This window comes from Monodelphis domestica, chromosome 2, assembly GCF_027887165.1.
Source record: "Monodelphis domestica isolate mMonDom1 chromosome 2, mMonDom1.pri, whole genome shotgun sequence".
In the NCBI taxonomy this organism is placed as follows: domain Eukaryota; kingdom Metazoa; phylum Chordata; class Mammalia; order Didelphimorphia; family Didelphidae; genus Monodelphis; species Monodelphis domestica.
Window position 1 is genome coordinate 515,185,975 of NC_077228.1, and position 23,059 is coordinate 515,209,033.

The following is a 23,059-nucleotide window of genomic DNA, read 5'->3' on the forward strand; positions in this document are numbered from 1 at the left end:
TCTAGGTCTGGCTCTCAATCCACTGAGCCACCCAGCTGCCCCCATATTTGTTTATAAGAGTTTTGTTTTGTTTTTCCCCAAGGAAGGAAGGAGGAAGACAAAATAATGAGAAAAACAAAAAGGTAAAAGAAAGAACTTTTACTGCTTAGGCTAGACATGTACTTATAGGCATACCTATGGGGTTTGTCCATTAGCATATCAATGTGTGTGTATAATGTTTATATACATATATATATATATATCGGGATGGATAATACAAGACAATACATTGGACCCAGAATTGAGAGGAAACTGGGTTGGATTGACTTCTCCAAATATGCCAGTGTGTGGAATTGTAATTCATGAGAATCAGTTTCCAAGAGATTTTTAAAATGAAAATCACACCGAGGGTAGCTTAGAAGGGCATAGAGAAAGTGAGCAGGCTATGACCTATAACAAATGAACCACTTTGAGGAACTGGAGATGAGGATGCCATCACGGACACGTCTATTTGAAAAAGAAGATAGCCTGGCCACATGGAGAACGAGGGACCGCAGGTGGGCATCCCACGTGCTCCACTGGTATCCTCAGGATCTCTAGAGAAAGTGAAGAAGCCCCTTAGCCTATTGAGTGGACCCTTCTTGTGAAGGTTAGTGAGGACGCAGGCGATTGAGCTGGCGTCGATTGCTTACGTTCTACCTCGTTGGAGGGATCAGTGAAATTGATCTTGGATCCATTTTGAGTATTTGAGGGTGAGACTATTGTAAGACTAACAGCAATAGGCATAAGCTATTGGTTTGCTTTATTTTTACTATTAAAATAATGCAACAAATTAGGTGGTTGTCATAATGCAGTGGTACTGAGGTGCTAATGTAGTTCTGCCCTATCCACAAGGTAGATGGTTTCTGTTTTTTTCTTGATAGCCCATATTCTCTTTTCGTGCTTGGCTTTATGTTTCTGACTATAAAAATCATCAAAATACATTATAAATAATTGATCATACTAATAAAAATGAAATCCTCAGCAATAATTCTGGAAAAGCAAATGTCCCTGGTCATTTCATCAAGCACTTCTATGGCCCACTTCAGTACTTATTTGGTGTCTTATGATTTTAATGATTATATTCCAACCTGACTTGGCTACAGCGGATTATGTGTTACAGGACATAGTTTGGTCTAATTATCATCACTGTACTATCACATAACCACAATCCTCCTTCCCCCTTTCCTTTGGAGTTGACCCAGACACTTTAGGTTCATGGATTTTTATATAATGAGAGCCTAATTACTGAAATTGTGTCTGGAGAATTGCCTGCCAAGTTGATGGACAGATACTAGTTTTACTCATAAATCAGGAGCTGCATGGAGCCCCCTAGGGTGCTAACTCTTCTGCCTGTCCTCTTACCACAGCCTTTGGAAACTAATGTCTCTTGGCTTTGGAGGGTTCCTCGTGATGACCTGGAAGGCATTTTGGGGCCTGGGTCCTTGGTTTCTTTGGGATTTACTTTCCCCCTGAAGAGGGAAGAGATGGCTCCATGTTGCTCTCCTTAATGCATTCTCAGAGCAGCACGAGAGGGTTGTTTTTCTGGACTCCTGAGTTTCATTATTGGTGAAGGACTTTCAAGCATCAGGCATTTGGGGACAGTTGGAGACATCATGTTAGAGCCTGACCTTCCTTCACTCTGGGACACGAGCTCACACTTAAGCCCGTCGCTTCTTTGCAGTGTGCACAGGATGGACTGTCTGCGTGGCAGACCCTGGAACCTGTAGTTCCCCGAGTCTTTAACAAGCTGGTGCGATTCTTGGCAAATTCTGCTGTCCACCCTTGTGCAGTGAATTAGCCTCGGATTCTGTAAGCAATCAGAGACAGGCCCAGCTGGACCCGTAGGGGCTCGGGGGTCTGCAATTCTGCTTGCTGTTTGTTTGATACTTCTTGAAGGTACATTTACAAGTCATTCTCGAGAAATAATGATGGATTCTTAGATGACTGTATCTATTTTTGCCCCCCCCCCCACCTCCCCAGGGTTCTAGGAACTTAAATTAATTAGAATAAATTTAGGAGAGGATAATATTAATATTCTTATAGTCTATACACAGTGACCCCAAAGTCTAAATGCAATTTAAAGCTTTAATCACTTAAAATTATACGAGGACTTTTGGGACACCTTGCATATAGTTTTATAATTTATAAAGTGCTTTGCTTGCTTTATCTCATTGGATTCCCACAATCACCAGGTCACTGAGATAGGACGTAATAGCATCACACTGTTGAGTCCCTGTTTCCTGCTTCCATACTTTTGTCCAGACGGCACCTTGTGTCTAGAATCTTCTCCCTTGCGTGAGGCCTTTCCTGGCATCCCCCAGTTCTTTTCTTCCCTCTTGATGTTACTTTGTATTTAATTACTTGTGTTCATACCATGCCTGGTATATGTAGGAAGTGCTTAATAAATGCTTGTTGAATGAATGAGGAAACTGAGTTCCAGAGACTTTAAATGACCAGGTCATCGTTATCTAAGTTTTGAGACAAGCTGGACGGCATCAGGGTCCCAATTTTGCCACATCCCCTCCATTTGTTGTTATGTATTAAACATTTGGCAGAGCGTTAGCCTTTGAATCCCATCATGGGAGTGACATCATCTTCCCATGTGCCAATGAGAGTCTGATCTTAGAAACAGGCTGTCCATCAGATAGATGTGGCGACTCTCCTAATGGGAAAAGGGAAAGGAAAAGTAGATGGATTCCATGATGGCCACCTAAGGGCAGGGTTGACAGAGCTTTGTAGCAAAGGAATGAAACAAAGAGGAATTTCCATTGATATCTTCTAAGTTTCCATTCATGACAGGGAAACTGTCTTGGTTTCCTTGGTCCAGGGAGGATGCCTGAGTTTTCCTATGTTGGAGGCTTCTGTCATTTGGACATTTCTAGGTTTGATTTCCCCTGAAAGTGGATACATTGACTTTTTGAGAGGAAACATTTGCTGTAGACTGTTATAGAGCTGAAAACTAAAATAGGCAGACCCCAAAGCAGAGTCATTCTCATAAAGATCTCCCCTCTTCCCTGCAATATGAGAGACAGAGGAGCTTACTCTCTTGATCACTGGTGACTTGTGACCTAGGGGCCAGCCTTTTACCTCTGACCTGCATCGACTTCATTTTTAAAAAGGAACCATAAGATTTACTGTGCCTGCCTCTTTTTTTTTTTTAAACCCTTACCTTCTGTCTTGTAGTCAATACCATGTATTGGCTCCAAGACAGAAGAGTGGTAAGGGCTAGGCAATGGGGGCTAAGTGACTTGCCCAGGGTCATACAGCTGGGAAGTGTCTGAGGTCAGCTTTGAATTTAGGACCTCCCATCTCTAGGCCTGGCTCTCAATCCACTGAGCTACCCAGCTGCCCCCTCCTGCATGAAATAATCTTATAGAACGAAAACCCCAAATCATATACCCATTAAACAAGTGATAAATCATATGTTTTCATCTGCATTTCTATTTCAACAGTTTTTTCTCAGGAGGTGGTTAGCCTTCTTTTTCATAAGTCCTTCAGAATTGTCCTGGATCATTGTATTACTGTTAGTAGTCAAGTCTATCTCATTTGATTGTCCCACAATAGTGCTGTTACTGTGTACAATGTTCTCCAGGTTCTGCTCATTTCGCTCTGCATCAGTTCCTGGAGGTCTTTTCAGTTCTTTCTGAAATCCTCCTGTTCATCATCCCTTACAGCACAATAATAAGGAATTCTGAAATTAAAAAACAATCATCCTGGGCTTGCATGAGACTTTAGATGTTGCCTCTTCCAATCTCTGACCTCCATTTGATTTCTTTGCCAACATCCATATGGCCATTGGAGCTCCTGGTCAGGCTAGGAATGTTCTTTAAGGGTACCCACAACTGACGGTTTTGCTTTCTTTGACAGGTTATCAGTTGATTGGAAGCCACTCTGGAGTGAAGCTGTGCCGCTGGACAAAGGTGTGTGTCAGAATTTGTTTTACAGGATGTGTGTATTTATTTTTTATATATGTGGCCACAAATACACCCAGACAATGAAAGTCTGATACCTTTCATGGCCTAACACTGCATTAAGATTTTGGGGGCACCCTGTGTATGTCCATATGTATGTGCTTGTCTATGAGACATAAAACATAGTTATATAAAAAGAGATACTTTAGATAAAAATGAAATCTAAAATATATATTAAAAATAAATATAAAATCAATTTAAATAAAAATTTAAATATTAACTTAAAATCTATATAAAAAGGAAAATGTTTCATATAAAATATATTTTATACAAAGTTTTTGAAAATAAAGTAGACATAATTTATATAATGTATACATGTGTATAATATAGACATGTATGTAATATAAACACTTACTGTAGATTACTCTGTGGCAAAGTGTCATATGCTAGAATAACTGTGGGTGCCCAGTGATGCTGCTTCAGGAGTCAGGTGCAGGGATTCTGAGCAGGATGGATTTTTGATGTGACTTTGGCTCCATGTACTGCTGATCCTAGCCTTCTAAGACAAAAATCCCCCTGTGGGCAGCTTCTCCTTTTCCGTGAACTGGAGAGCTTGGCAGCACCAGGAATCTGGCAGAGAGTGCCTTTGGCTGTCCAGTCCCTTCTTCTTGGGTGTGCCAGGCCGCTCTCCCAGCCTTCTGGTCCCAGGACCCTACTTCTTGGGGCGTGGCTATTGTGAAAAAGCAGAAGCAGACATTGAGGTTCTAGGCTCAGCTCTACTGGCTGAAGAACCTCCCTGACCTCAGTTCACAGAACTTTCTAGAATTTTCAGAGTTGGGAGGAGGGACCACAGGAGCCATCCAGTCCAACCCATACCTGAAAGAGAATCCCTGCTATGATTCGCTCAACAACGACTCATTCGGCCTTTGCTTGTAGACTTCCAGGGATGGGGAGCTCAGTTTGCTTTGAGAGCGCTCTAATGGTTTGTAGTTTTTCCTTCTTGAAGCCTAAATTTGCCTTTTTACAATTTCTGCCCATTCTTCTACTTCTGCCCCCAGAGGGAAAGCAGAACAAGCCTCAATTCTCCCATATTATTATTATTATTTTTTAACTCTTACCCTCATATGAGAATCAATGCTGTGTATTGGCTCCAAGGCAGAAGAGCGGTAAAGGGTAGGCAGTGGGGGTCAAGTGACTTGCCCAGGGTCACCCAGCTAAGTAGGATCTGATGTTGGATTTTAACCCAGGACCTCCCCCCTCTCAGTTTGGTTCTCTATCTACTGAGCCACCCAGCAGCCCCAATTCTCCCATATTTTTGAAGAACTACATGGTCATTATAAAGATAATTAATCAATAAATATTTATTAAGCACCTACCAGGAGCCAGGCACTATGCTAAGCCCTGGGGGGACAGTAGGAAGAATGAAAGAATCCCTTCTTACATCAAGTTTACCTTATAATGGGGAAGACCTCAAGTACACCCATAGCCATACCCCCAAGTAAAAGTAGAATCAATACCAAGTTGTTAAGTGCAGGGGAGTCTGGGAGGGCACCAGCAGTTGAGGGCTTTAGGAATGGGAAGGTGGTGCTTGAGCCAAATCTTGAAAAGTGAGAAGGACTGAGGGAGAAGGCAAACCCTGCTCTTCTCCAGGCCTGTCAGCACTGTCTGATGCTGGGTCTTCCCAGAGGCGCTGCCCCAGGCATCCTCTCCCTCCTTGTTCTTCTCAGATTGTGTTAGCACAGGCCTCCAGCTGTGCTTTGTGGCTGGGGCAGGCAGCAGCAGGACCAGCATCCCTTTTTTTCTAGAAATGATGCCTCCAGAATCAAGTGCTTTTTGGTGGGCTCTGGGCCGCACTATTGATTTGTGTTGACCTTAGAGCTGACTAAATCTCTCAGATTTAAAGACAAAATACATGGTTACACAGCCTGCTCCTGCCTTCCCCCTCCTGGATTGGTGAACCCAAGTACAAGACTGGCCATTTCTTGCTGGTTAATAGCATCTAAATTCTGCCCGGGATTCCAGTTTGCTGGGCCTTTGTTAGCTGTCCCTCCTAGATTTGTATCCCCTGTGTGCTGAATTAAGCTCCTTTCTCTGCCAGGCGAGTATGCCCAGGCTCCTCTCCTTTGGAGTGGACGTCAAACCATAAACACTTGGCTGCGTTTCACATCCATGTCACCGGGCAGGGCCTCACCCATATCTCCTCATCTCTTCCAGAATAGCACAGCATGCTTTAACAGGAACTTTGCTAAAATCTTGGTCACCTCTTCCAGGTAAACGACTCTCTAAGGTGTCTCGCTTAATGGATGCTCATTGACAGTGTTTTCCTTTCCCTCATTCTTTTGGTTTCAAACTCTTCCAACTGAATTTGTGAGAAAGAAGGTGTATCCGTTCTTAGGAGCCTTCGTCGGCATCCTTCATCCCCAGAACTTGCCTTAATCTTGGACACCCTCTTGTGAACCAGCTGTTTCGTTTTCTCTTTATTGTTTCCTCATCTGTAAAATGAAGGGTTTTAGCTAGATGACCATGAAGGTTCCTTCCAGGTAAAACATTTTTGAAGTATCTGAATCTTTAAGTGGCTCAAACATTTAACAAGTGACTTCTTCCCACTCAATCCATTAATGTAAGGTTTGGCGATATTATGAATAAAAATGAATCTGGAGGCTTATTACTAGATTTATAAACATATTTTAGCAAAGAGAGAAAAAGAGAGAAATTGGTTTCAGCCTTTCTAACTTTAGGTAAAAATCCAGTCCTCCATTGTAGCTTGTTAGAGATTAGAGTTCAGATAAGAGGGCTCAGGGGGAGAGAGTCAGCCCAGAAACAATTCAATCAGAGACTGGCCTGGAGAATGAGAAAGCTCTCAGCTTCTCAAGCTGGCTTTTCAAAATGTCTGCTTCTCCCTGCGTGGCAACATTGTGCCTGGGATGCGGACTCGGATGCTGGCAGAGCCAGGGGACATGTGATCCTGTAACTCCTGTGTCCTGCCACTGGGGTGCCTGGGATCAGGGTCCTGTAAATATTTTATTTCACACAGAGAGTAGAAAATGTTCAGGGACTTTTCAGGTTGGGCCTCGGGGAGGACGCCTAAAGGACTGAGAGATGGAAAACAGCGCAGGTATCCTTGACCCTTGGGTAACTAGTAGGGGAGAATCTAGAGGACGTAGTTATTAGGGAGCTGGACTGTGTTCCTTTTGTCTTTTGATCACTGTGGGTTTGAGAATATGTGTTTGTGTAAAATGAGTATTAAATGGTACAAGAAAAACTGTTAACTTTAATGGTATATAATAAACCTTAGAAAAAAGAAAAACTTGATTTTGCTATGTAGTAATTATGGTCATTTATGATAAATGGTTGGGGAATTATTGTACATGTAGTAACTGTCTACTGTATGTTAACGATTTTATTGTTCAGTCACTTTTAGTCATCTCCAACTTTTCATGATCCCATTTGGAGTTTTTCTGACAAAGATATTGTAGTGGTTTGTCTTCTCCAGCTCATTTTACAGATGAGGAAATTGAGGGCAAACCAGGGTTAAGTGACTTGGGCAGGATCACAAGTATCTGAGGCTTGATTTGAACTTGGGAAGATGAGTCTTCCCGACTCCAGGCTTGGCCCTCTAGTCACTGTGCTTCCTGGCTGCCCTGTGTGTACATAGTACATATACAGATCATTAATATAGCGGACCCTAGAGTGTTAGCGCTGGAGTGTGCCTTAGATATCTTCAAGGTAATGCTCTCGGCTGCCAGAAGAAGAAGCTGCGGCCCCGGGATGTCAAGTGCTTTGCTCATGATCTCAGATCTAGTTAATTCATCCTGACTCCTAGTTCGGTGCTCTTTCCACTGTCAGATAAATTTCCAAGTTTTATTTGATTACACCATAAACTCTGTTTAGGTCTGCTCAGTCTTCTGCTCGTAGATCTGGGTTGTCGGTTCTTAATTTTGAAAAAGAACAAACTTTGCTTCTGATCTAGCATGCTTTTCCTCCATGCTGTCTTGAAGGGTTTCATTATGTTGGTTTCAATGTTGTCGCTTCAAAGTCTGGCCAGTGAGCCCAGCCTGCGGGTGGTTCACCACCTACTGTGTGACCTTGACCAAGCTCTTGGCCCTTCCCTCTATGCATTCTTGATAAAAATGCCCATCAGGAATGTGATGTTACAAAATTTTGATGTAAAAAACTCTTGGGGGATTATTCTTCACCCTTGTCAAAAGCCTTTCCTTGACGTGAGTACTGAGATTCAGAGATTCCATTAAATCATGATCGCATTAAATCCATGATAAGAAAAACCATAGAAACAGTATTTACAATCGCCAGGTGTCCACGAACAGGTTAGACCCTACATTCAGCATATTAACAGAGCTGGAGGCACATGAGATCACTTCAAGTCTGAGCTAGGGAGTAGGGATGCTGGTGCCAAGGAGAGCAGCTGTCGGCCCACGTTCTGCCCGAAAGGCCTGGAGGTGTGAGCAGAGGGGGATGGGGCCATTTACTGGAGCCTCCCAGAGTGAGGCCTTTTATTGCCTCATTCATCTTTATGTGGGAGGAGAAGTGATGAATATTGTAATACTGTGCGGGTTTATGGTCTGAGCTCCACTGAAAACCCAGCGACAGTGCATAAGTTAGGGGATCTGAGAGTTACTGAAATGCCGGAGTCAGTGACTAACAAGTACAGCCTGTGCTCCCATGAAGGAAGGGGAGACCTGCCCCAGAGGGCGCTGGGCGGGAGAGAATCATGACTGGCACACATGCCAAAGTCCATTAGTTTGCAGCCAGTGTGCATAAATCCACATGATTAAACCGTGATGGGACTTCATGTTTGATTTTCAAGACTAATGACTAGATCTGAGCCATTAATGTTTTTAGTTTAGAAATAAGACCTCTTGAAGCATTAAAGAACAAACAAATAAACCCAAACAAGCCTCTAGATGACTGTGAGTCCTGAGCAGGTGAGAACTTGGCGAATCTAGTGACTTCATTTTTATTTATTTATGTTTTTCAAAACCGTTACCTTCTCTCAGTATCAGTCCTAAGACAGAAGGCCAAAGGCTAAGGAAATAGAATTAAAATGAAGTGACTTATCTAGGATCACACCCCTAGAAGATATCTGAAGCCAGATTGGAAGCCACTTCAGGCCTGGCGCTCTATTCACTGTGCCTCTTAGCGATGTCTGAAATCTAGTTACTTTAGACAAAAGATTGTGGTATTTTGTGATGATGAAGCCTGCAGGTGATTTTATTTCAGTAAGGGACAGTCAGGAATTACATGTTGTTGACAGAAATGTATAAATATTTGTTTTGTCACAGACTTGTGTCAACTGAAAAGTCTTCTCTAGAGGATTCTGGATAAGCAAGGCTAGCCTTCATTATTCTCGGTTGCCTCAATTAATCTGATTTCTTTAGTCTATTCATGGATAGATTAAAAAGTCAGAACATTGCTTCCCTTCTTGTACAGAAGTGGTGGGCCGTGGATGTGGAATGTTGCACCTAATGTCAGACACTGTTGATGTGATTGTTGGTTTTGATGATGTTTTCCCCCTCCTTTTAGTCTGTTACAAGAGATGGCTCATTGGATAGGGGAAGAAGGAGGGAGATATATATTTATGGAAGGAGATGAAAAAAAGATTAAAAATGAAAATAAAGGACTTAGGAGCTTGGATGCAGATCTCTTAGTGTTACTGAACTCCAGGGCTATTGCATTGGATTGAATCAACAGGACTCCATAGTGCTCTCTTCTTTCTTTCCCTGTTAGGGAGAAATGTGTGTTGTTATTTTAAAAATAATTGATGTCATTATTTCAACCCTTGACTACTCTATGCAAATTAATCTGCGATTGGTTTTGGCTTTTCACAGTCCATGTTGCGAGGCAGAGGAGGCTGCTACAAACACACTTTCTACGGCATTGAAAGCCATCGCTGCATGGAGACCACCCCGAGCCTGGCGTGTGCAAACAAGTGTGTCTTCTGCTGGAGGTAAGGGGCTTTCCTTTGTAAAATTTAAATGAACATCCAATAACTCCAAGTATTATATTTTAAAAGATTTATTAATAATCACTTGAAGTAGAGGAAATCAAAGGACAAAAGTAAAAGCCTGAGTGCAGTCAGCTTTCCCAACCGCATTCCCAGGAGAAGCGAGCCAGGGCCGAGGTACACAAAACTTATAGCGTCCCTACATTAGCATGTAATGTGCGAAGGAACATGGGAAGCTGGGAAAGAGAGTCCCTGGGGACCGAACTCTAATTATACACTTTGATTCTTCCTGAGAGGGAGTGCTGGAGAGTGAATATGGGGCTTGAGCATGAGGCCAAAAGCCCTTTGTGGCTGCCATGTCAAAGGCTTCCGTCCAGTTGTTACTAAGCCTCTTCTGCATCAAATCAGTGAATTTTGGCACTGAAAATCTGTAGGGGTGGAAAAGACACTGACTTTGGATCCAGCCAGCATTTATGGAGCGCTTGCCAAGTGCCTAGCATTGTGCTAAGTTCTGAGGATTTAACAGATCCTGCCAGTAGGAAGCATTCTCTTGGTGGTTGGACCTGGGGATAAGACACAGATGAGCAAATATCTCTGCCTATTACAATGCCTTGTGCTTAGTAAAGGCACTCAATGACTATTTGCTAAATCAAATTCTGGTAACTTGAGGAGGAAGAGAACCCTGGGGGGAACCGGGAGGACTTCTGGAGGACTCAGCACCTGAGCTAGGTGTGGAGGGAAGATGAGAATTCCAAGAGGTAGAGCTGAGGAGAAACCCAGAAGACACTGGTACCAGCGTGGGAGGTGGAATGTTGAGTTTGGAGACCAGTGAGGAGCCCTGTTTGACTGGAAGGAGAGTAAGGTGAAGTAATGCCCGAAAGATTAGGTTAAAGGTGGTCTTTGGAGGGCCTGAATACCAGGCTGAGGCCCTGATATTCTAACCAGAGCCATCAATGGGTGCTGAAGGTCTTTTGAGCTGGCTGGTGATGTGGGAGATCATTTTGAGAGCTGTGTGTGATAGTGGAATCTAGGAAGATCCTGAAAGGAGGAACACCAAGTAGGAGGCTGTGACAATAGTCCAGGTGAGAAGCGCCGCTGGTCAGAATCAAGGCAAGAAGGGAGGTGGGTTTTAGTGCTCTATAAGGAAACTTCCTAATGACTTAAAACTATAGGAATACGGAATAGGCAGCCTTACAAAATTGTGGACTTCCCCTCCCTGGAAATGGGCAAGCAGAGGCTAGGTGGGCCCACTGGGTGTAGGATTAGATTCCAAGACCTCTTAGATTCCTTCCATCCCTAAGATAATGTAATCCAAATATCATTCTATATAACCCTGACAAAATGACTTTCTATCTCTGTTTCTCAGTGTCCTTATCTATAAAATAGGAATAATAATACCTTCCTCATATGCCCGAGTTTTTTAAACACAATTTACATTGTCTTTTGTTTTAAATCTCTCACTTTTCCTTACCTTTCTCCATCCCATCTAAATTTTCCTTGTAACCAAAACAGAAACACCATTTAAATAAATCCAAATACTGTCTAGATAGTGTATATTACTACATTCCCTGTCCCTAGTCTCCCAAAGCTCTGTTGTGCTTCTTTATCCCTTCTCCAGGACTGAGATGATTATAGTTTATCATAGTTTTTAGTCTATTATCCTTTTCAACATTGTAGTCCTTATTGTTCTATTAGTTCTGTTTTCTTTTCTCTGGGTCACTTTAAGTCCTCTCCAAATTGTCCATATCTGTTGTTTCTTTGATGCAGTAGTATCCCATTGCATTCCCATTGTTCAGCCATCTTCTAGGGACTCGTTTTGTTTGCTTTTTTTTTTTTGTCTATTACAATGAATGCTCCTTTGAATAGTTTATCTATCTTTAGTCGCCTTCTTGAGTATATATGCCAAGTAGTGGAGGTCTGAGTGACTTCTGAAATTCCAGAGAGAGAGGCAGGATGGTAGAGCGGAAGATGCTTCTTTTGGAGCCAGATGATGGATAGGATCCCATTTCTTCTGCTTCTTCCTTTTGTGATCTGGGCAAGTTACTTAATCTTTCTAGGCCTCATTCTTTATCTGTCAAATGAAGTAACTGGAATAGATAGCCTTGAAAAGGCTTATTCCAAGTTCTGTATCATTTTTATTTCTAAATAATGCTCTGACTATATGATATGATTTCTACGAGGGCTTGGTAATATATTTTTCAAGCCTCTTTCCTCATTCCTTTTTCCTGACAATCCTAGGATTCCCTCACATTCCTTATCCTGGAGCAGTTTCTAAAATTGGAATAACAAAGATTGAGAATATAAATCCCTTCTTGTCCAATAAACAAGAGCTAGTTTAGGTCAAGTATGTCTTGGGGACAGCATGGCATCATCCTTGAGTCCCCATTGGAATGGATTGGGAAGAGTCAATCCTAACTAGGCATAACCTGATTTTTTCATCTAGATGAGCAAGGATATTGGAATTCTATGATAAACATGTGGGTTTTCCCATCTTCATGAGGGATCAGGGAGGAACTGGAAGTATCCACCAGAGAGGACTGAATAATGAGCTTTAAATTGTATTTAATGACTCAAGCTGGAGAATGAATTTGTCTTGGATCACTGACCAATTTGTTAGTTATTGTTAACCTGATCAATAAATTAATTTTTCTTACCTAGACTCTCAGAATTTTTAATTGTTGCAACCTCTTAGGCCCTTTTCATCCCCAAGTTTGTGATCCTGTGATCATATTATTTCCTGAATTGGTTGGGCCAGTTCACAACTCCACCAACAATGTGTTGTTAGTGTGCCTGTCTTCCTGCAGTCCCTCCAACACTGACTTTTCCTTTCTTTCTCCTCCCCTCCTCTTCCCTCCCTTCCTCCCTCCCTCCCTCTCTCCCTTCTTCCCTCCCTTTCCTCCCTCCCTTCCCTTTCCTCCCTCCCTTCCTTTCTTCCCTCCCTTCCTTTCATCCCTCCCTCCCTTTCCTCCTTCCTTCCTTCCTTCCTCTTCCTTCCTTCCTTCCTCTTCCTTCCTTCCTTCCTTCCTTCCTTCCTTCCTTCCTTCCTTCCTTCCTTCCTCTTCCTTCCTTCCTTCCTTCCTTCCTCTTCCTTCCTTCCTTCCTTCCTTCCTTCCTTCCTTCCTTCCTTCCTTCCTTCCTTCCTTCCTTCCTTCCTTCCTTCCTTCCTTCCTTCCTTCCTTCCTTCCTTCCTTCCTTCCTTCCTTCCTTCCTTCCTTCCTTCCTTCCTTCCTTCCTTCCTTCCTTCCTTCCTTCCTTCCTTCCTTCCAATTTTTAAGGCTCTTACTAAATCTCAATACTATTTCCATTGTGAAATTGTAAATGCATGATTATGGGAGACATTTCAGAAGAATTTTCAAGAAACCTCTAGAAATCCTTATAAAATGGAAATTGTATGTTTTGAGAACATTCTCCTAAAAGAAACCTTGTGCTGCTCTATGCAATGAGCTTTTCTTTCTCCTTTTCTGGGCAAGGGCTCCATAAAATTGCCCAGACTTCTGCTTGTTTGTGTTGAATTCTTCAGTTGTTGCCAGACTCTTAGAATAATGTTCTTCCCTTTACAAAAGAACTCTCCATTCTCCAGGGTCTCAAATAAGCAAATTAAGATGCTGAAATGATACCTTAAGTATTATAAATTTGTTGGAAGAAATTATTCTTGATCATACTGCTTTTCAACTTGTTTCTATTATATCTTGTATGGGTTTAGATATGGGCAGTTCAAGAAATATGGAATTTGCAAATGAGAGGGTTTTCTAAGAAACTGAGGAGGGAAGCTTCCCTCTTCCTTAGCACCTGGTAATCCTCTCTTTACATTACTAAGGAGTTTGCTAGCTCTAGTTCCATTCTAATAGCATTCATAAATTCTTTTGTTTTAATTTTGGTAAATACTAGAAAAACAATTTCTCAATTTGCAACTAACTTCCTACAAAGCAAATGTTTTTTTTTTCTGATTGTGTGTAATAATGCCATTCTCGCTTATTTATGATCATGGTTAACATGAAAATTGACTTCACTAGAACATTTAATATCTCCTTTGCCAATAGATTGTATTCCACACAATTGAAAGAATTAAGAAGCAAAAATATGTGCAAAGGAACAGGGGAATTTCTTGTTCAAAGTGTTTTGATGGTTTCCTGGGAACCCATGAAACAAAATTACAAAATGGCCTTTGGTCCTGTGGGGTGGGCTCCTTCCCACTTCTGCAGGGACAATGACAGTGATAAGCTGTGGGACCTGGTGGGCATGTGAATTATGCCCTGTTTAGGCCCCAACAGGAAATCTCTAGGCATTTGTTGTCTAGTGCCCATTGTTTCTCATTCTAAACTTCCTGGCTGTTCTGGGCTGTGTCTGCTTGAGGCCCTGGCCTTGGGGAGCAGGCGCTTTGAATTTGGAGATTAGAAGCGAGTTAACAGAGCTCTGTGGGGAGATCTTATGTCCCACACTACCTGGCTTGAGCCAACCATGTTTCCTCCTGGACTACATTATGAGTACTAAATTCACTCACATTTTAAAAAAAGAAGCAAATAACAAAAGCTTGACAAATTCATTAACTTAATGAGCTTGTAGAAAGACATGACTAAATGTAGCCTTTCATCAACCAAGCCTGTTGGTAAAGAAATATTAATATATTAACTTTTAAAATTAGAATTTCCCATCTGTTCCATTTGAGGGTATTATAGCAAACACATCAGAAAAATCCTAGTAAAACACTGTTAAAGAGCTTTCATAAACTTCTCCCTTTCTCTTTTTTGGAGAGTTACACTAAATTGACTTTTAAATTCTTTACAACAGCCACAGAGTTCCAGTATCTAGAACATGATTTAGCGTCTAGGCCCTTCTCACCCTAGAATATTCCTCTGCCATTTTCATTGAGAAGTTCCTTCTGGGGGCTCAGTTTTAAGGGTGAACCCTGGCTGGCCCTTCTTTGAATGAGGCAGCTGTGCTTCTGTTTTCTTGACTTTCCTACCATACCCCTTTGTGGACACCCTCTCTACCCATTCCCATTCATCAGTTCCTTTTTATGCATTGTTTTCTCCTTTTAGAGTGTAAGCTCCTTGAGGGCAAGGACTGTCTTTTTGCTTTAATTTGTATTCCCAAGGCTTTGTACAGTGTGGCACCAGGTAAATCCTGCCTCATCTTAACTGGGGGCTACGAGAGAGGAGAGAAGTAGGATGACCATAAGGACTTCAAATATTTTTAGTTAAAAAACCCCCTAAACTTCAGTGTACTTAAACACTAAAAGAAAAAAAAATTCCATATGGATGGAGAACATTGTAAAAAGGTTTTGTATGAATTTGAATCTGTTCCATACAGTTTGCTTTTGACTCTTAGTTCCATGCCAGGGGTGTTCAAGCTCTGACGGAGCCACGAAGCAGGGAAGCTTGTATCATGTTCCCGGTGATAGTCTGCAAACCTAGAACAGACTGGTTAAGTATGGAGAACCTCATCCTCAGTAGTCCAGCCAGTTGATAAATTATTTGACTGCGGTAATCCATGAAACAAAACCACAAGGTAGCCTTTGGTCCTGTGTGGGTGAGCCCCTTCCCACTTCTGCAGGGACAGTGACAGAATGACAGAAAAGGAGATCAAATATTCTATGAACCCCCAAAGCTTAGGACTGTTTGTAAATATGAATGTAGCTGCCAGTGCTTTAAATGTGAACTCCTCTAAAAAGAGCAAAGAGCAAAGCCTATACCGCATTAGAAGAAAAACGAGAAGACACACGGCATGTGTGTCTAGGCTAACCTGCCTAAACAAGCTTTGACACTGAAAAACGGACACTGGATCAAAACCCAACAGATATCGATACAGAGCCAATACTACCCCCCCCCCCCATTTTGTTATGTGTAAATGAGTCATCACAGTGAGGTCTAAAAAGAACCCAGAAATTCTCTTGTCGTAAATATTTGTTCTCCTTGTCAAGGGTTAGGCTAGAGCATCCAAAAGTAATAATCAGTTCAGAATATAAACTTGTTTGGAAAATTTTACAGAGGAAATTGATGGAAGACCATTTATTAAGTGCCTACTGTGTGCTTGCAAGTACCATGAAGGGGCCTTGAGAATACAAAGATAAAACTCAGATGGCCTTACTCTCAAGAAACTGGCATTCTCCAGGGGCTTGAGACTAAGCAACTTGTATGTAGATATGTAAATAGCAATAATAATAATAATGGTGATTATTATTATTATTATAGATAGATAACAGCTAGGGTGGTATATAGTAGATAGAGTGCCAGAAGACTCATCCTTGTGAATTCAAATCTGGCCTCAGACATATACTAGCTGTGTGATCCTGGGCAAAGTCACTTAACCCTATTTGCCTTAGTTTCCTCATCTGTAAAATGAGTTGGAGAAAGAAATGACAAACCACCCCATTATTTTTGCCAAGAAACTCTCAAATGGGGTCACAAAAATTTGGATAGGACTGAAATAAGGGAATAATAGCAAAAAGCATTTATATAGCACCTACTATGTGCCAGACACTATGCTAAGCATTTAAAAAAAATCTTTTATCTTCTGTCTTAGTATCAGTTCTAAGACAGAGAAGCTGCAAGGGCTAGGCAGCTGGGGATTAGGTGACTTGTCCACGGTCCCACAGTTAGGAAGTGTCTGAGGCAAGATTTGAACTCTGGTTCTTCCCAATCTAGGCCTGGCACTCTTATCTACTGTGCTACCTAGCTGTCCCTATGCCAAGCATTTTACAGATATATTATCTCATTTGATCCTCACAATGACCTTGGATTATAGGTGTTATTATTATCTCTATTTTATAGCTGAAGCAACTGAGGCAAACAGAAATTAGGTGGTTTTTCCAGGGTCACATGGCTAATAAGTATCCAAGGCTGGGTTTGAACTCAGGTCTTCTTCATTTCTGGCTTGGCGCAGTCTCCACTATGGCTCCTTCCTGCAGAAGTCATTTTGTGTTTAGAAGATAGATAGAAAATAATTTCAGAGGGGTGAGCAGTAAAGACTAGGAAAATGAAGACAGACTTCTGGTAGGAAATGGTGCCTGAATGGAGCCATCACAGAATGGGAGAGTTGAAAGCGACCTCAGTGGCTATTTAAAGGAAGCTCCATGATGACTGGTCCTTTAAGCTCTGTGTGGGGGGACCCCCATCTCTTGAGGCAGCCTGTGCCACTTTGGGACAGCTTTCACTGTTCTCCAGCTTTCTGAAAGGGAGGGAGGAGAGTGTGAAGGACTTGTAGGAAAAATCACTGATATTTTTATTTCCAGAACAAGGTGGTTGAGAAAAAAAGTGGTACTTGCTGACCCCTAGGACAATGTTTGCATCCGCAGAGTGTTCCAGAATAACCCATATGTGCGGTGAGGGCATCCTTGTTGGGAGTTCAGAAGCAGATTTGGCTGGAATTTGCTGGTGGTATTCTACAGCAGGTGCAGAGAGTACAAAGTGTCACAGTGCATCATGTTTTTGATCGTATTCAAAGAAAAACAAACAACCAAAAAAACCCCAAAGCATTTGATTGACTAGAGTGAAGGGCTCCCACCCAGCTGCCCCTCATGCATATGGAAACTCATTCCAGATTTCTTGAAACATTGACATGAGAGAGGAAGTTCTGAGTGTCCTTTGGTCATTCATTGGGAGTGAGGAATAAGATGTGGATGCTGCTTTGCTTGCCCAACGTGTTTACCGTCATTTTGGAGGATGTCCAATACTGATGGAAGGGAGATTTTTTTTGTAGATGGCAAGGCTTTCCAGAAGCTTCCCTTTGCTGATGGGATGAAGCCCTGCCTCATTGTATAGCTTCCTTAATGAGATCCAGAGTCACTCAAAAGAATTCAGCCCAGCCATTCACCTAGGAATGACCTTGTGCAAGAAGGAATGCCTCTAGTCCTGGCCAGGCTTTGCCTTTGAGTGGACAGCCCTAGAGTCGGTCCATCATGATGCAGATCTTGGACACACGTTACATATGGACGATGAGCCAGGCTCAGAACTGAACAGGAGGAAGAGAGCAGGTGTACGTGCCTTTCAGCAACTGCTCGGTGCTTTTAATGATTGCAGACTTTTCCTTGAAGCAAAAGTCCATATTTTTAATATTATTGCCACCATGTCTGACTTTGAGTCATGAGACTCCACAGACTTTAGAATTAAAGGTACAGGTTACACAACAGCCCTGGAGATGCTTATGGGATGCAGGTGGGGGTGTAAGGAGTGGGTTGGCAGACTACACTGAAGCATTGTGCAAGAAAATATCATAGAAATCATCCAGCAATTGCAGCAACAGAGTGAGAGGGCATGTTTGTGCAAGCTCAAGAAATATATAGGGCAGTGGTGCTCAGGACACTCTTATGGATGATCTCCCCCACCCCCAGGAGGAACATTTATGGAAAGACTTGGACAGGCATTGCATAAGATGAGGTGGGGTGGGGTGGGTCACAGTCTGTACCATTAGAGGGGAGTCACATCAGTGAGGTCACAATTCCATCGAAGTAATTCCATTGAAGTCCCTATTATTTCTCAGAGGCAAAGGATCTACTTGTACAAAAATATTTACAGCAGCCCTTTTTAGCAAAGAATTGGAAATTGAGGGGATGCCCATCAATTGGGGAATGGCTGAACAAACTGTGGTATATGATGGTGATGGAATACTATTGTGCTCAAAGGAATAATGAGCTGGATAATCTCAGAAAGAGCTGGAGAGACCTACCTGAACTGATGCAGAGTGAAAGAAGCAGAACCAGGAGAACAGTGTACACAGTAACAGCAATATTGTGGGATGAGCAACTGGGAAAGACTTAGTTACTCTCAGCAATACAACAATCCTGGGCGATTCTGAAGGACTTCTGGCAAAGAATGCTCTCCAACCCCAGAGAAAGTACTATTAGAGTCATACTGTAGATGAAAGCATACAATTTTTTACTTCAATTTATTTGTGTTTTTATTTAGGGGTTTTAGTTTTATATAAATGTTCTTTTACAGCAATGAATAATAGGGAAATATGTTTTGCATGATAATACATGTATAATGCAGATCAGATTGCTTACCATCTCCAGGAGGTAGGAGGAAAGGGGGAGAGAGAGAGAGAGAGACAATTTGTATCTTATAACTTCAGAAAATGCATGTGGAAAATTGTTATTATATGCATTTGGGGAAAAAATATCTTTGAAAAAAATTAAATCCTTATCTTCTGTAAATACTGTGTATTAGGCAATGGGGGTTAAGTGACTTGCCCAGGGTCACACAGCTAGGAAGTAGTTCCTATTATTTCAAATAGGCTTTATTTTTTCAAACTGGAATTTTTTTCAATCAATAAAAATCTGTTTTTTCTCACTTCCAGGTCTTTGTCCCCCCAAATGAGAAAGAAAAGCAACATCTCCCCCTCTCCACCTCCCACCCCCCAATTTTGAACATAAATAGTCAAAACAAAACAAATTTCTGCTTTGGCCATATCCAAAAAGCCATATGTCTCAGCTTGCCCTGAGACGGCCATCTCTGTCAGGAGGCAGGAAGCATGCTTTATCATGACTCCTCTGAAGTTAGTGATGGTCATTTTGTTGGTCAGAGTTCCTAAGTCTTTCACAGTTTTCCTTACAATATTGTTACTGTATAACTTGTTCTTCCTTTCCCTTCCCTTCGCTTCCTTTCCTTTCTGTTCCATTCTGTTCTGTTCCCTCAAGAAACTTATATTCCAATGGAGGAGGCAACCCATTGGGGGAATGGTGGCTGGGAGAAGTAGTTATGGGAGAGATCACAAAGATGATGAGTAGGAGAACACTCTTTCCAGAGTGTGATCTGATTACATTTCTCAGCAAAAGAAGTGGAAAACTGGAGGTGTGAAGGAGGTAGTAGAGGGCATACATTGTGTACACCCCACCCTGGACAGGCAGAAGAGGGGACACCAGATCTTAGGGAGGGGAGAGCTGTGAGCTTGTCCTTTTGGGGTCTGATTTGAAGGAGCATTAGCAGCATGGGGATGGGTGAGATGGAGACGAGCTTGGGGAGCAGGGGGAGGAGACACGTGTACCATATTTGGGTCAGTCCTCACACTGCAGTGGTTGGCTGCATTCACTATCCTTCTGCTGAAGACTGTGTTTGTTGTTTGTTTTCGATAAGTGTTTTTCTTTTGGATTGGCCTGATTTCTTTCCTGGGCAACATGTGAGTTCACACAGTGACCTTAAGCCCTAGTGTTGACCTCAGGCATTCCTTCATTTAGGGTATATCTATAGTTGTTTTTATTTTTATTTTTTTAAAATACAGTTGGCCAAGCAGAGATTCAGATGCGATCTCCAAATTGGTTCTAGGTTGTGTGGAATCCCACTGTCCTGACATTCTGGGGTAGTTCACATTCACATTCAAACAGAACCTGATTTAATGTTATGTTCTGGCAGAAGAGCTAAAATCCAGTGAATTAAAGACTGGTGATTAGGTTGAAAGTATACCCATGTGGAGACATCAATCAGTCAAATGCGATTTAAATTGCTGGGTGCTTTCCTGTACTTTGAGTTAGCAGTTAAACCAATCAGAAGTAAATATTCCCCAAATGAATCAGCCAAAATTTGCCACAAAATTTGAGTGTTTTATTTTTCCAAAGGAAATAATAATACAGCCAACAATTGGCTTGCTTCTCTTGAAACAAGAAAGGATGTAGCTGCTTTTTCAGAGGAATCAAAATACTTCATTAGTTCTGAAAAGTCTCATGTGGCCCATCCTGATAGTTTTGCTAAGAAAGAAATCTCTCAGTGGGCTGGGGGAGTCCAGATCCTTCATGCCCCTCAGGAAAAATATTAAATTGCTACATTGCTTTCTTCCAAGTGGGAATCTTGACTTCTTGTTTTGCTCCATTTTCTCATCTTCTTTTTGAAAAGGGACATTTTATCTTTGGCTTCATTTATTTTCCTTGCCCTTGTGGTTTCACTAGTACCTTTTGGGGATGAGAGACATGTTTGTCAAGATCATTTGCAAATGGAATCAAGGAGATTTTTAATTTTCGGGATATCACTATGTATAGAAGACAAAACATTTCTCTCACTGTCTCTTTGTCTCTGTCTCTCTTTCTGTCCTTCTCCTTTCCCCTCATACAATACACATAGGCAAGTCTACGATAGATTTCTCTCTGGCGATACCATTTTCTCCTCTTCTCAAGTGCTGGAATTGATTTGAGTTGGAATTTATTTCAGAGATAAAAGCAATGCCTTCCTTGGTTAAGTTTTATAGTAAATTTACTTGACCTCCGACTCCTTTAGTCTGACCCTTCTGTTACATCACTTGATAAGGCTCATGGCACTTGGTCAGGGAAGCCAAGTGCTGTAATATTTATGCAGTTTTGAGAATCTTGTTTTCTTGTTTCCCTGAAACATCCGTATTTTGCAGGAAATGGCATGATTAATTTTTAAAGGCATAGGATGCCATTTTTGGTAAATAAAGGTTAATTTCTGGTAGGAATATAGATGAAATTCAGTTACAGGATTCATTGATTTGCTAAGAGAGAACTGGTGCAATCTCAGACATTCTTGTTGCATCCAGCTGCTGTCTTTCATCAGTTTTTCATCACTGTTCAGAGGAATGGGACAATTGAGTTCCTTGGATATGTTTGGAATCTGCAAATAGTTTCTTACAATAAAGTATTAGCAAGAAGAAGAAGGTAATGTAGTTGCAGTTTTACCAAAATCTGGAAATCCTTAAAAAGTGTTCTAAGTCTCCGTTTAGTTGGGTGATATTAGTTAGAGGTCACAGAGTCAGTTGGAAATGAAACAGAAGAGTTGGGAAATGTGTCTGATAATGGGAAATCAACTCCCACCATCGAGAAAATCAGCTTTCCTCTTCCTCTTCGCAATTAAACAAGCAATTTTTTTTGACAGGTAGAGTGATGACATAAGGAGAATATTTTAAAAGGTGACAGCTGAGGGAATATAGAGGTTGATAGTGAACAAAAGTCCAAATTTGGCTTATTCTCTGCTAGTTTTCTTCACTACACAGGCAAACTTTGGAAAGGTTTCTATACTGAAAAGCAACATGGTAGGGTGGGGAGAACAACTGGCTTTGAATCAGGAAGACCTGGGTTCAGATTTTCTCTCAGATAGTTCCTGACACAGTGACCATGGGCAAAGCCACTCGATTTCTTTGGGCTTCAGTTTCCTCATCTGTTCAATGATTGGGTTGAAGTCATGACCTCCAAGGATTCTTACAGATCAGAATCTGTGATCCTCTGATGTAAGTAGTCGTCACTCATTCAACGACTATTTATTTATTTAAATACTTGCCTTCCATCTTAGCATCAGTACTGTTGTATTGGTTCCAAGGCAGAAGAGTATTAAATGCTAGGCAGTGGTGGCTTAAGTGACTTGTCTAGGGCCTAAAAACACAGCTAGGAAATGTCTGAGGCTAGATTTGAACCCCGGACCTTCCATCTCCAGACTTGGCTCTCCATCCAATGAGCCATCAACAGCTATGAAGAGTCTGCTATGAAGCAGGCCCTGGCAGTAGAAAGAAAAAAAGGAGTGCACATTCTAATGGAAGGAGGAGGGTTCTAGCAACTGGAGAGATTAGAAATGGTTTCACGTAGAAGGTGGTGCTTGAGCTGAAGCCCAAAGGGAGCCTGTGACTCTGCTTCTTAACTCTGCAGCCTGGCTTCCAACCTCACCATTCGCCTGGAACCGCTCTTTCCCAAGTTATGGTGACTGCTTAATTGCCAAGCCTAATGACCTTTTCTCTGGCCTCCTTCTTCTTGACTTGTCTCTAGCATTCGATATTATCAATCACCCTCTTTTCCTGGATTCTCTCTCTCTCTGTTCCTTCTTGGCTCTCCCATCTCTCCGACTGCTCCTTCTCAGTCTCCTTTGCTGGCTCCATGTCATATCCATAGATCAGCTTTATCTGCTACTAGCTAGCTGGAAAACTGTGCTGGTTCAGAGGGACCCACGTAGAGGCTTTGCTCTTTTGGAGTGGGATTTCTGTCCTGGTTATTCTGATGCAGGAATCAGCCGAGGCTGGAGCCTGGCCCTGAGATCACACACTTCTCCCACGGTCAGAACCAGGGCTTGCTTTTGAACCTGCTCCTTCCTCGGTCTAGGAATGTCTCTTTACCTTGAAAAGCCATCCACAGTGCAAGTCTCAGACCTGGGGTTGGATAATGAGCCAGCAGAGCTGCCAGTGGCCCCTATTTCTGTGCCTAGACCCCTCTCTGCCAGGACCTTGGGTAGACCCAGTC

At 42.0% G+C, this 23,059-nt stretch overlaps 1 protein-coding gene across 1 annotated transcript in view; it reads left to right on the forward strand.

Annotated features, from left to right (window-relative positions):
• The window catches only part of LOC100010958 (S-adenosyl-L-methionine-dependent tRNA 4-demethylwyosine synthase TYW1), a 252,040-nt gene that overhangs the window by 54,643 nt on the left and 174,338 nt on the right, over positions 1-23,059 (forward strand). Inside the window, exons 9-10 of the mRNA XM_007485684.2 lie at positions 3,889-3,941; positions 9,779-9,897. Of these exons, the coding sequence (XP_007485746.2) occupies positions 3,889-3,941; positions 9,779-9,897 (172 nt within the window). The remainder of the gene's footprint in view (positions 1-3,888; positions 3,942-9,778; positions 9,898-23,059) is intronic.